Genomic DNA, 12,528 nt, shown 5'->3' on the forward strand with positions numbered 1-12,528 from the left:
ATGCTTTAATAAGCCATTAACTGGAAGTGGTAACAGAATGTTCGCCTTTTCTTAAGCGTTTGTGTTTCCTTTGTGTTTGGTGATTTATAAATTCAGCACAGGGCTTGTTAGATGATTTCCTAAGAATACATTCTTCTTTGAAAGATCAATATGTATTTTAACATTTTAATACCTTCTTCTCAAACTTACCACTTTTACTATGTCAGTATGAATCTAGGTTTAAATGCATACTATACACATACAGTGTCATACATAATGTTTACTGTTTTTGTGTATATTTTTACCAGGTGTTATAGCTTTTCACTTGATAAAAAAATCATAACAAAAATCTTAATAGTTCAAAATTTTATTAAACAGCATTAAACTTGACATATTTAATACCAGGAATCCATGATTCTCCTCATGCTCATGAACCTCATGCCTCCATATCCCATCTCCCTGAAGCTCCTGTACTCTCCAGGCCTCATGTACATCATCCTGCCTCTGTAGTGAGGGTGCTCGTACATCAGCCAGTGGCCGTCCATCACATGGCAGGACATGCAGTCAGACATACGGTAGCGATCCATGATGGAGTCACAGTCATCCATCATCTCATACATCTGACCACCAAAGTTCTCTCTCTCATAGATCCTCATCCTGTAGGATCCCCTGTACTGTTAAAAATAAGGTAAATACTCTTGTCAGTTTGACAGTTCAAATCAGCAATAAATTGTCAAGAATCACCAACCCACCATGGGAATCATACGACAAGATCTGATCCAGTCCCTCCAGCCCATCATACTCATGTAGTCAGCGTATTCTCCCCTCCTGAAGAAGTACTGGTTTCCCATGTAGTTGGGGCGGTCATAGACCATGAAGCAGCCGCTCTCCACTCTGCAGGAGTGACACCTGCTCATGTAGGAGGACATGTCAGCACAGTCGCTCATGCACTCATAGTGGCGACCCATAAAGTTCCTATCCTCATAGAAGATGATCTGGAAAAGAGAAAACCATCTTTTGAAATCAATTCCTATGTGACAGAATAAATATTTTTCAATCCCTATAGATTGCCTACCTTGCCCCTCATGTACATGTCAGTGTTGCTCGTCTCAGTGGTGCTCATGTTGGCTGCTGATGAGTGGTTGCACTTGCTCCTGTTCTGCCTTCCTACCTGGTTTAACCCTTTCCTTTTATACCTGAGCAAATGTAAAGAACAACTGACCCTCACTTCACAGAACTACTAACTAAGCAAGTTACTATAGAGCTGCACAGAATGCAGAGGTTATGTTCTGTTTTTTTTTCTCTAGTCTTTAGAAAGGTGTTTCTGTTATTACAAGCAGCATTTTTAACAGTGCTTATTACAATAGACTGAGCCATGTGTTACGTGTATGACTTGTCTGAAACATGGTTTCCATAGTGGCTATCAATAACCTAATTTTTCTATGACTTTAATTTTTTTGTGTTTTAAAATAAGAAAATGTATTTGTACTTGTTATGATTCTGGCATGTCTGCCTGCTCTGTTTATTGCTTTCATTTGTGTGCTGGCTAAAATTTTGGGTCTTTTGTTGCAAACATTACAGTACTCCTAAGATACTGAAAATTAAACATGTTAATTTTGCTGTAAAGAAAAAAAAAAAAGATTTTTATCTTAGGTTCCAATTACGTTTTCTTTATCCAAGGACAAAATGTATTGCTGACCAAATATCTGTTCTAGAATAGAAAAGGCTGTTTTGACAAGTTTTTCAAAGCAACGTTTGTGAAAATGTGGTTACAAATCTTATTTACTTTATGTTTAAGTTTGATCATATTGTTTTAACCCTTGTGTGTGACGGTGGGGGTGTATTAGACCCCGCTTGGCATAACACGGCCTGCTGACATGCTGTTATGCGTTATGGTGGTCTTATTATGTCAGTCTTGCTGACACTTGGAGCCCAGCTGAGGACTCTAAAACTCACTAGCGGGATGCAATCGATCTTGGAGGATCACTAGTTTTGGTTCAGTGGAATGCCACAGTAATTTAGATAATTGGGAACTTCATGGGAGATTGAAAATTGATATCTACCCGACCTAAGACATTCTGTATCTAAATTCGCTTTCCCATGTTGCCTTGGAAGGGCTACATACTTCCAATCTCCTTGAAGATATGTAAACATAACACTCCTTTCAACCTAACCCCCTCCTCCTATCAGCCACTTGACTGTGGAGCTGGCCGCTCCCAAGGACATATTCCTTGGTACCATCATATCAGACTCATGCTGGGACACTGAGCTGTGTCCTTCCCTCTTGTTTGTTTATTTTTGTTACTTGTTAGAATCTGTGGATTACTCACTTTTAACCCAGAAAAAAAATAGAACAAACTTGGAATCCAGAGACTCTAGTTTATTAGTCACTCTTTAGCTTATTTTTAGAAACTGTAGAGTATTCACTATTTAGACCAATATCTTACTTCTTACATGAATTTTTAGATTATGCAGAGAGACTCCAATTATTACAACCTACAAAAAGGAATTATTCTGATTCACTGATTAACCGCCGGCGTGGTCAAACTTAGGAGATAAGAGAGAAGAAAAACAAATGATGCCATATTCCAAACTTGCTACAAGATGAAAGTGATGAAGTTCTCTGAAGCTACAAGTAAGCGATGAACAATGAGATGCAAGCTTTTCTGTGAATTGGACGTTAATATTCAGCGGCAGCATGATGGTGCAGTGAGGAATGAGTTGTCTTTGTCCACGTAGTGGATATAATGAAAAGCCTTGGATAGCCTTTGGTGCAATGTGACTCAGACGCTTGCTCACACTGCTGCTGTTCAGGTAAGCAGTGTGTTGATATATTGGTCCAGATTTTAGTATATTTTATGGTTGCCCACATACAGTCATGGAAGACATTTGAAACATGAAGTCTGTTTTATTTTTATTGCTCAAACACATGCATATTTTCTGAAGATATCCTATTCAGATGCATATTCCTTAGGATTGGATAGCACTGTTTATAATTACTCCACAGAATTTTTATGCTTCTACTTTGTCTTTATTGTACAATTTGGGTTTTATATGTTTATTTTTATTTTTTTGTGAATCTACAAGGAGAGGTGACTTGACTGACGAGATGAACCTGCAAGTTCTGACTGTGTATGTGGGGCTTCAATACTGGGGAGGTTGAGCACTGGACAAAAGACCTGAGCAGATTAGCTAATTGATTATAGGTGTGAGTAGTTAGAGTTGGAGCCGGGCTGAGGAGGAGGGAGAGAGAGTGGCACAGGGGTACAGGACATAAGAATACTAAAGAATAACTTTGACTAAAAGAACATGATAATCTAGAACAGAAAACACCTGACACTAAAAAATTACTAGACCTTGGGTAAAAATAAGAAATTAACATTTCAATGGTAGTTTCTCACTACGGGGGCTTACTATTTTCATTCATTCCTCTTTCAAAGTGCCACATCTGTGAATGACAAAAAAATGTTTGTGTCCATTTAAAGTAATATGACTGTTTTAAATAATACCTTCTACATATATAACTTACACATTGGTATGTCTGTTATTGATCTGCATATTTTCTATTTCATCTGATTACTACTTTCAAAGAACAGAAGTGGGAACACATGACTGACATGATGGTGAACGAAGAGTTGAGGCACACAAAATAAGAAAAGTAAATGTTGTAGTTTCAATTAGCAAAGTATCTTTTTTTATACCTACTCTACACATTATTGTATGCTGTACAATAAGTTTGTTGTTTGGCATTGAGTCCTAATACAAGCCTCCCGAAAATGTGAGGGACTTGGGACAAAGTAAAAATAACACAATAAAATATTATATATGCATTTCATTGACACTTTACATTGTAGATTTCCAATGAAGACATCCAAAACAGAACACATAGTTCAGTAAACCCAAATTATGTGTTCATTTTGACATAACTGTAAGGGTTAATATTAACAAGAACCCAAAATATTATTAATTTCTACTTTGTACAACATTTTTATCCACTCACTCTTGAGCTGTCTTCTTGGAAAATGAAAGAATGTGTCCAAAACTTGTAACCATTCTGCTTTGTTCTCTGAACATTTCTCAAGGGCAGAATGAATACACGAGTGTCAGTTCTTTTAAAAAAATAAGAAGTGGATGGTTTTAATAAGGTTTAAATTTAATGTGGATATATAAGAATTATACTCCACCAACACAATAACAGAAATATATCTATAAGTTGCTTCTTGACCACACTTTTTGTCACCCTTATTGTGTAATTTTGGTTTGATTTTGAATCTTCCTTATTTGCAAAATTAGCTCATATAAACTGGATGCTCTCCTGGATTGAACTTTCGTTTTGAGTGAATCTAGGTCATAGATGTGTTTATATGTAGCATTTCAGGAATGTTCCATGTTTTAATGTATAATTTTGACGAGCTGTCAAAGCCTTTCACATGATAAATAATTATGACAAATTTCTTGTCTCAATATTCTTTTATTTACTGGTATTGAACTTGACATATTTAATACCAGGAATCCATGATTCTCCTCATGCTCATGAACCTCATGCTTCCATATCCCATCTCCCTGAAGCTCCTGTACTCTCCAGGCCTCATGTACATCATCCTGCCTCTGTAGTGAGGGTGCTCGTACATCAGCCAGTGGCCGTCCATCACATGGCAGGACATGCAGTCAGACATACGGTAGCGATCCATGATGGAGTCACAGTCATCCATCATCTCATACATCTGACCACCAAAGTTCTCTCTCTCATAGATCCTCATCCTGTAGGATCCCCTGTACTGTAAAAGAAAATATTTTAAAGGTAACACACTGTTGTTTAAGCATTACAATTCACATGACCAATAAAACCTTAAGTTCCCAACCCACCATGGGAATCATACGACAAGATCTGATCCAGTCCCTCCAGCCCATCATACTCATGCAGTCAGCATATTCTCCCCTCCTGAAGAAATACTGGTTTCCCATGTAGTTGGGGCGGTCATAGACCATGAAGCAGCCGCTCTCCACTCTGCAGGAGTGACACCTGCTCATGTAGGAGGACATGTCAGCACAGTCGCTCATGCACTCATAGTGGCGACCCATAAAGTTTCTCTCCTCATAGAAGATGATCTGGAAAAGAGAAAACCATCCATTAAAAATGCCCCGTTGTTAAAAGAATTATTTTTTTCATCACCTAAAGATTGCCTACCTTGCCCCTCATATTCATGTCGGTGTTGCTCATGTTGGCTGCTGATGAGTGGTTGCTCTTGCTCCTGTTCTGCCTTCCTACCTGGTTTAACCCTTTCCTTTTATACCTGAGCGAATGTAAAGAACAACTGACCCTCACTTCACAGAACTACTAACTAAGCAAGTTACTATAGAGCTGCACAGAATGCAGAGGTTACATTCTGTTTTTTCTTTGTCTTTTAGTCTTTAGAAAGGTCTTTCTGTTATTACAAGCAGCATTTTGAACAGTGCTTGTGACAATCGACTGAGCCATGTGACCATTAAGAATTCTGTGTATGACTTGTGTGAAACATGTTCTCACAGCAGTTAAACTATGATAATTTTGTCTCTCTTTTCCTTGTCTTATAAAGGTAAAATTTACTTCTACTACTAAGATAAAATTGGTCAAATAAAACAGTAGGGTAAAATGAAAAAGTTATAGTCAATTTGAATATTCACACAGCAATGTGAAAAAAAAATCAGAAAATTGTTTGGCTTTTGATTTTGGATTACACTTTCATGTTTAAGTTCAATAAACCAAATGTTATATCTTTCAAAAATACCATGAGTAATTTCAGTGAATGTAGTTTTTACAAGCTATTCAAACCAATGTCTGAGAAAATATATTTGCATACCTACTTATCTCATTGATTGTGATTTTTTTGTTTGTTTGTTTGTACTAATCACTCCCAGCCCTGGTTAACACTAGATCTGTAGGATCTGTAATTCAGATTAATTTTTCAACAAAATTGTACATGATAAATTTCATACTAACCACAGAATTTCATTTTATGCTTTGCCATTGTTTCATCTGGAACTTCTTTACACTCTTTTGGAGCTGTGTAGACCGAGATAGAAGATCTGTAATTTTTTTATTACACTTATAAAATGTGTGGGCCTATGAAAAATTTTTTTTTTCTTATGTTGCAAACAAAGTATGTTGTTTCTCTGTATTTCACTGTAGACCTCCTGGTATTATAAAGAGTCATTGACTTGCATTCAGTCATTGACTTGAATGACTGAATCTTCAGTCAATCTGAAGATGCATTCAAATTGACTTGCATCTGAATGCAAGTCAATGCTCAGTGTCATTTGACACACTGTTCTGGCTCTAGAACCAATCTCCCTGAGAGGGGTTGGTGCACCACCAACACTGTTTATAGTGGGGATGGTGTACTGTCAATGTATTGACTTGTATATGAATGAAAGTCAATGCATTCATTGACAATATGACAATAGTGTCGCTCAAACATGGTTGGTGTTTATGGCCTCCAAAGATTTCAATCTTGCTCTCATATGTACATGCTATCTACTTTAGAGACTAGTCCAAATGCAGCAAACATTATACAAGCTTCAATATGCAATGGAGTTGTGCAGTTGAGCGTGCGTGCACTTTTTAGAAGCTATGATTGCTGAAGGAGTTGCTTATTGTGTTCTTTAAAACAATTGCTACTTCCATTTCTTTTGGCAGCTCTTTGCAACTGGTCCTTGGCTCTTGGTAAAACTCTTCTGATAATATTTGACACTCCTTATCACAAATTTTGTGACGAACACCTGGTCATGGCCAGCTTATGGTTAAATTATGTACTTTCCACTTCTGCATTATTCCCCAACAGTGCTCACTGGAATGATCAAAAGGTTAGAAATCGTTCTGTAAACAATGCCATCTGAACGTTTTGCAGTTATAAGGTTTCTAAGGTCTTGCAATGTGGGATCACACAATGGTGCTCAAGGGCGGGGAACTTGGTGGGTTGATACTCCGCTACATATAATGTCCCAAGAGCTAGGTCGGGAAGAAACCTGAGTTGGTGTGGGAAGTTGAAAGGTTCAGGCCAAAAATAGCCTGGCTCACCTGGACACACGGTTCTGGATCTAGAACCAATCTCCCTGAAAGGGTTGGTGCACCACCAATACTGTTTATAGTGGGGATGGTGTACTGCTGACCTCAACTCATGATGTTGTGGATCTTTGGGCACAAAACTTCGAAGACCTCCTCAATCTCAGAAGCATGTTTCTGAAGTTACCCAGGTGGTCAGTCCTGGGGGTGGATGAGATTGGCTCTTTTTTCCTCAGGGTTCCCAATGTTGTGGGTTTGTGCTGCCCCATAACATCCACTGTCCCCTGGATTGGCAGACCAGGTTGGTGTTCCAGCTACAGGGGGGGTCATACTCTTAAGCGTTCCTGGTAAAGTTTATTCAGGAGTTCTGGAGAGCAGTGTGTGTTGGTTAGTTGAAATTCAGATTCAGAAAGAGCAGTGTGGTTTTTGTCCTGGACATGAAACACTGGACCTGCACCCTCAGCAAGTTCCTGAAGGGTGAATGGGAGTTCTCCCAACCAGTCTACAAGTGATTTGTGAACTTGGTCAAGACGTTTGACCATGTCCCTCTGGGAATCCTGTGAGGGGTACTCCAGCAGTATGGGATACCAGGCCCTTTGATATGGACTGTTATGTCCCTGTATGACTAATGCCAGAACTTGATGTGCATTGCTGGGAGTAAATCGCGCAAGTTTCTGATGAGAGTTGAACTCCACCAAGGATGCCCTTTAAGACCAAAACTGTTCATAACTTTTATGGACAGAATTTCAAGGTGCAGTCAAGGTGTTGAGGTGATCCATTTTGGCAGCTTTAGGACTGTGTCTCTGGAAGACCAAGGATACACTTGAGGCACTATGTTTCTTGGCTGGCCTGGGAATTGTTTTATGATTCCTCAGAGGAGCTGGCCCAAGTGGCCAGGGAGAGGGAAGTCTGGTTCTCCCTAGTTGGGCTGCTGCCCCCATGAACCGACTCTGGATAAGAGGACGAAAATGGATGGATGGATGGATGGATGGATGTCTTGACGGAGAACTTTGCTTTTACCTATTATGAGATGTTCTTTGTGTGACACCTTGGTAAAAGACACATTTTTATAGGCCATCAGTTCAGACTGAAATAGCTGATATTCAGTGGCACTGACAAGGAGCAGGATCGCTTTCTGATCACTGATACTTTTTCCATGCATTTTTTCACCGCCCTTCCTGCATATGTTTACTACTTTTGTTTGTGTAAAATAGTTCAGATTTGTGTCTCACATTCAGTACCTCAATAATCTTGACAACGATCTCAGTTACTTCAATTACTTTTATTCAAAAGTCAATCATTTAATACCAGGAATCCATGATCTTCCTCATGCTCATGAAGCTCATGGACCAGGTGTTAATAAACAATCATGACAAAATTATCATAATTTCAAAATACTTTTATTCACCGGCATTAAACTTGACATATTTAATACCAGGAATCCATGATTCTCCTCATGCTCATGAACCTCATGCCTCCATATCCCATCTCCCTGAAGCTCCTGTACTCTCCAGGCCTCATGTACATCATCCTGCCTCTGTAGTGAGGGTGCTCGTACATCAGCCAGTGGCCGTCCATCACATGGCAGGACATGCAGTCAGACATGTGGTAACGATCCATGAAGGAGTCACAGTCATCCATACACTCATGCATGTGACCACCGAAGTTCTCTCTTTCATAGATCCTCATTCTATAGGATCCCCTGTACTGTAAAAGGAATTGCATCACAAAATTCAAAGGTTGGCTTGAGTATCATCACAGTTCAGGTCAATTTTACAAACCTGATGAGTTGCAACCCACCATGGGAATCATACGACAAGATCTGATTGAACCACTCCAGCCCATCATACTCATGCAGTCACCGTATTCTCCCCTCCTGAAGAAATACTGGTTTCCCATGTAGTTAGGGTGGTCATACACCATGAAGCAGCCGCTCTCCACTCTGCAGGAGTGACACCTGCTCATGTAGGAGTGCATGTCAGCACAGTCGCTCATGCACTCATAGTGGCGACCCATAAAGTTCCTATCCTCATAGAAGATGATCTGAGAAAGATAGAATTGAACATTTGACACAATTGACATTATATAATTTATTAATCTCTTAAGGATTGCTTACCTTGCCTCTCATGTTCATGTTGGTGTTGGTCATGGCGGCTGCAGATGAGTGGTTGCTCTTGCTCTTGTTCTGCCTTCCTACCTGTTTTAACCCTTTCCTTTTATACCTGAGCAAATGTAAAGCACCACTGACTGCCCCTTTACAAAACCCCTGAATCAGCAACATGCTATAGAGCTTCACAGAATGCTGGGGTTATGTTCAGTTTTTTTTTTTGTCTTTGGTCTTTAGAAAGGCTTTTCTGTCATATATGAACAAGCAGCATTTGAACTGTGCCTGTCACATGTCAACAGGCTGAATCATGTAACTGTTAATCATGTGTCGATGTCTTGTATGTAAGGTAGTTAATGTTTCCTCTGTGGTTATCTAAAATTTACATTTTGCTGTGACATTGAGATCACTGTAACAAAACATTTTATAATTTACATTAGTTGGAGAAAAGTATCTACTCATCACAAATTAACATAATATAAAATATTTATTTATTTATAAGGACTAAATGAACTAACAGTCAACAAGTGGGGGAAAAGTTGATGAATAAATACTAGACTAAATCTTTGACTTTGTCTTAATTTAAGTTGGCTACTTTGACAATAAATCATTCTTCAGCTAATATTCTCCTCATAGCCAACATAAGCTACCTCCATTGTTTACTTTCATAAAAGATATGAGAATAAAAAAATCACTAGGCTTTTCAAATCCAATCCTAAATATTTATAAAGCACATTTAAAAACAAGTTTGCCAAAATGTTGTGCATACTAATATTAAAATGAATAGTCAAGCAAACAAAATACACAAATATTTAAAACATTCAAAAATAGAGCAGAGAAGACATAAGACCATTTCAAGCCACAACTAATAGAAGAGAATGGAAAAAAATTGCTTTTAACAGAGACTTAGACATTGAAAGCAAATATGCATGTACAACGTCTGGAACTATTTTGTTCCAAAGATTGGGAGTCATAACAGAAAAGACTCAATCTCTTTACAACTTCCGCCTTATTTTTGGATTGACTAAAAGAAGATAGTTGGCTGATAATGTCATGAGAAGAAAGATAAGGCAGCCCCAACCCAAATGCCTCCTTCTTAGCTCTGGATCCCAGCACCAGAATACTAATCCCAAATTAGATGCCTAATTTTTGAAATCCAAGTCCTATATATATATTGGACTGCCTACAGTCCAAGACTGTCTTAGTGGTTTGCCCCAAGCCAAGTGCCTATCTACAACCTCTGGATCCCAACACAAGAGTGATAATCAGAAATTAGCAAAGCCAACAAAACAACATTCTCTAATACTCCAGATGGCATTGTGCAGTGGGGTCTCCCCAGGGTGATGAATGTACATTAAAGTTTGCATAGTTGGTGAGACTTTGTGGAAGAGTGACCTTTTCCAGAAGGCTGTAAATAAAGTCATCAGATGGTTGTCAGGTTGTTTCTCCAGTTTTCTCTCCTGACAAAGACAGAAAACTGGACTAAATTTTCTCTGTGAAGTGAGACTCCAGTGAGTCCTGATACAGTGAGGAAAGTGATATATGGTTGATCTAGAGTCTTTGTGCTTCATCCTCTGTATCTAGAGATGATTGTATTCTCCCCTAGCTTAGGCACAGAAGGAATAGGAAAAGGGATAGAAGATGGTTGGTAGGGTCTTTTAACAGGTGATCCAGCAATAGAAGATGGCGATGGCAGGGGTCAGGGCAGAGGTGGGGATGCAGAAGACCAAGAAGCATTTTTTGTTCTGCCACCAGTTTTGTCCTTTCTGCTCACTCTTTGTTTGCATTCTGTATCCTTTTTTATTCAGTCATCCACCACTTAAAGCATTTTTAATTTCTTTCTGCAGCTTATAAATTCTTTACACAAATTCTCTTTACCTGTCTTAATTTATGTTCTTTATCCTTTAAGTATTTCATCAACCTTAACATTGATGTAGGCACGGTACATTCTTTCAGGGACATATGCTAACTTGGAACCCATGAAAGCAATTCCTTTCATCCTTGAAAGAAGGAGATCTCCATTCCTCTGAGAACATCTTCTCCATAGCCCAGATAATCAGTTTTTGCATTCACTCTGCTCCTACTAACTTTTAACATGGCTCTGTTTTCCTCAAGCAGGGTCTTTGCTCCGATAACTCACGAGGTGCCCTTAACATGGGACTTAAAAGGATCCAGGATTAGTAGAACATATTGGCCTAAATATGTAATTTTCCTAATAATCACAATTACTTCAAAAATGTACATCTTTTGTTACAATTTTCACCAATAGAGGTCGTCATTTTTTTCACCGATGGGTTGATAAAGCATAATGGTCCATTCTGGAATCTACAGAGTGAACACAGGAAGGCTAACTTTACCCTAGTAGTTGTTTATCATATTGCGTTTGACTGGTGTAATTTTAGATAATGCCACACTGTGTCACTATTGTCTGTAATTTTAAAAAATTTAAATTGAAAAGAATCTGGATAATTTCCCACATGAAAGAAAGGAGAGCGCAGTGCGAGAGTCGGAGTGGAACACAGCTTCTGAAGGACCTAATCTGGACCCTGGGCTCACAACACTTTGAGTCATTTATACCCTTCTGAAGGACCTAATCTGGACCCTGGACTCACAGCACTTTGAGTCATTTATACCAGCAGAAGTAGCGAAACGGAGGGTCTAACACCGGGGTGGGCACTTCTGGTCCTGGAGGGCCGGTGTCCTGCAACTCTTAGGTATGTCCCTGGTCCAACACACCTGAATCAAACAGCTGAATCACCTCCCAAGTGCAGTCAGGTTCTCCAGGGTCCTGCTAATGACCTCATTATTTGACTCAGGTGTGTTGAAGTAGAGAAACATCTAAAAGTTGCAGGAGACCGGCCCTTGAGGACCAGGAGTGCCCACCCCTGGTCCAACAGGTTACCTTAACGAGCTTAAATGCCATTCTGAGTGAAGGAGAGCTGGACGCTCTTTGAGATGCTGACAGGAGTTATACTGCCTGCGGTACTGACATCACAGATCCGACCAGACCCATGGAGGTCCGGTGTCAGTGGTAACAAAGTCCGGTGTCGGTGTTACCACCACACTGGACTCTAAACAGCACAGCTGTTGCAGAACTGGACACAGCACTACAGATTCTGGGACAAATGTCAAAGACAAGCTGCACTAACAGAGCTGTTATTACTGGAGCTGTTACTACTGGAGCTGTTACTACTGGAGCTGTTATTACTGGAGCTGTTACTACTGGAGCTGTTATTACTGGAGCTGTTACTACTGGAGCTGTTACTACTGGAGCTGTTATTACTGAAGCTGTTACTACTGTTCTTGCTAATGGAGCTAGAACACTGGTACTGAATGTGAAACACTGGATGAAGTTTGGACCCTAAACAGCTGTTGCTGAACTGGACACAGAGCTATAGAACTA

At 39.4% G+C, this 12,528-nt stretch overlaps 3 protein-coding genes across 3 annotated transcripts; all 3 read right to left on the reverse strand.

The window, feature by feature from the left end:
- Positions 1–330: 330 nt before the first annotated feature.
- LOC122839477 (gamma-crystallin M2-like) lies at positions 331–1,150 on the reverse strand. The gene is made up of 3 exons (XM_044131066.1): positions 1,055–1,150; positions 732–974; positions 331–653 (listed from the first exon to the last, which is right to left on the reverse strand). Exons 1-3 carry the CDS (start codon positions 1,100–1,102, stop codon positions 375–377), a joined length of 570 nt encoding a protein of 189 aa, XP_043987001.1. The 5' UTR covers positions 1,103–1,150; the 3' UTR covers positions 331–374.
- Positions 1,151–4,429: 3,279 nt separating this feature from the next.
- Positions 4,430–5,253, reverse strand: LOC122839479 (gamma-crystallin M2-like). Its single transcript, XM_044131068.1, has 3 exons — positions 5,168–5,253; positions 4,846–5,088; positions 4,430–4,757 (listed from the first exon to the last, which is right to left on the reverse strand). The coding sequence occupies exons 1-3, from the start codon at positions 5,198–5,200 to the stop codon at positions 4,479–4,481; spliced, it is 555 nt and encodes a 184-aa protein (XP_043987003.1). The 5' UTR covers positions 5,201–5,253; the 3' UTR covers positions 4,430–4,478.
- Positions 5,254–8,286: 3,033 nt separating this feature from the next.
- Positions 8,287–9,238, reverse strand: LOC122839478 (gamma-crystallin M2-like). The gene is made up of 3 exons (XM_044131067.1): positions 9,138–9,238; positions 8,822–9,064; positions 8,287–8,728 (listed from the first exon to the last, which is right to left on the reverse strand). Exons 1-3 carry the CDS (start codon positions 9,168–9,170, stop codon positions 8,450–8,452), a joined length of 555 nt encoding a protein of 184 aa, XP_043987002.1. The 5' UTR covers positions 9,171–9,238; the 3' UTR covers positions 8,287–8,449.
- Positions 9,239–12,528: the final 3,290 nt, after the last annotated feature.

Source organism: Gambusia affinis, linkage group LG11, assembly GCF_019740435.1.
Source record: "Gambusia affinis linkage group LG11, SWU_Gaff_1.0, whole genome shotgun sequence".
Lineage (NCBI taxonomy): Eukaryota > Metazoa > Chordata > Actinopteri > Cyprinodontiformes > Poeciliidae > Gambusia > Gambusia affinis.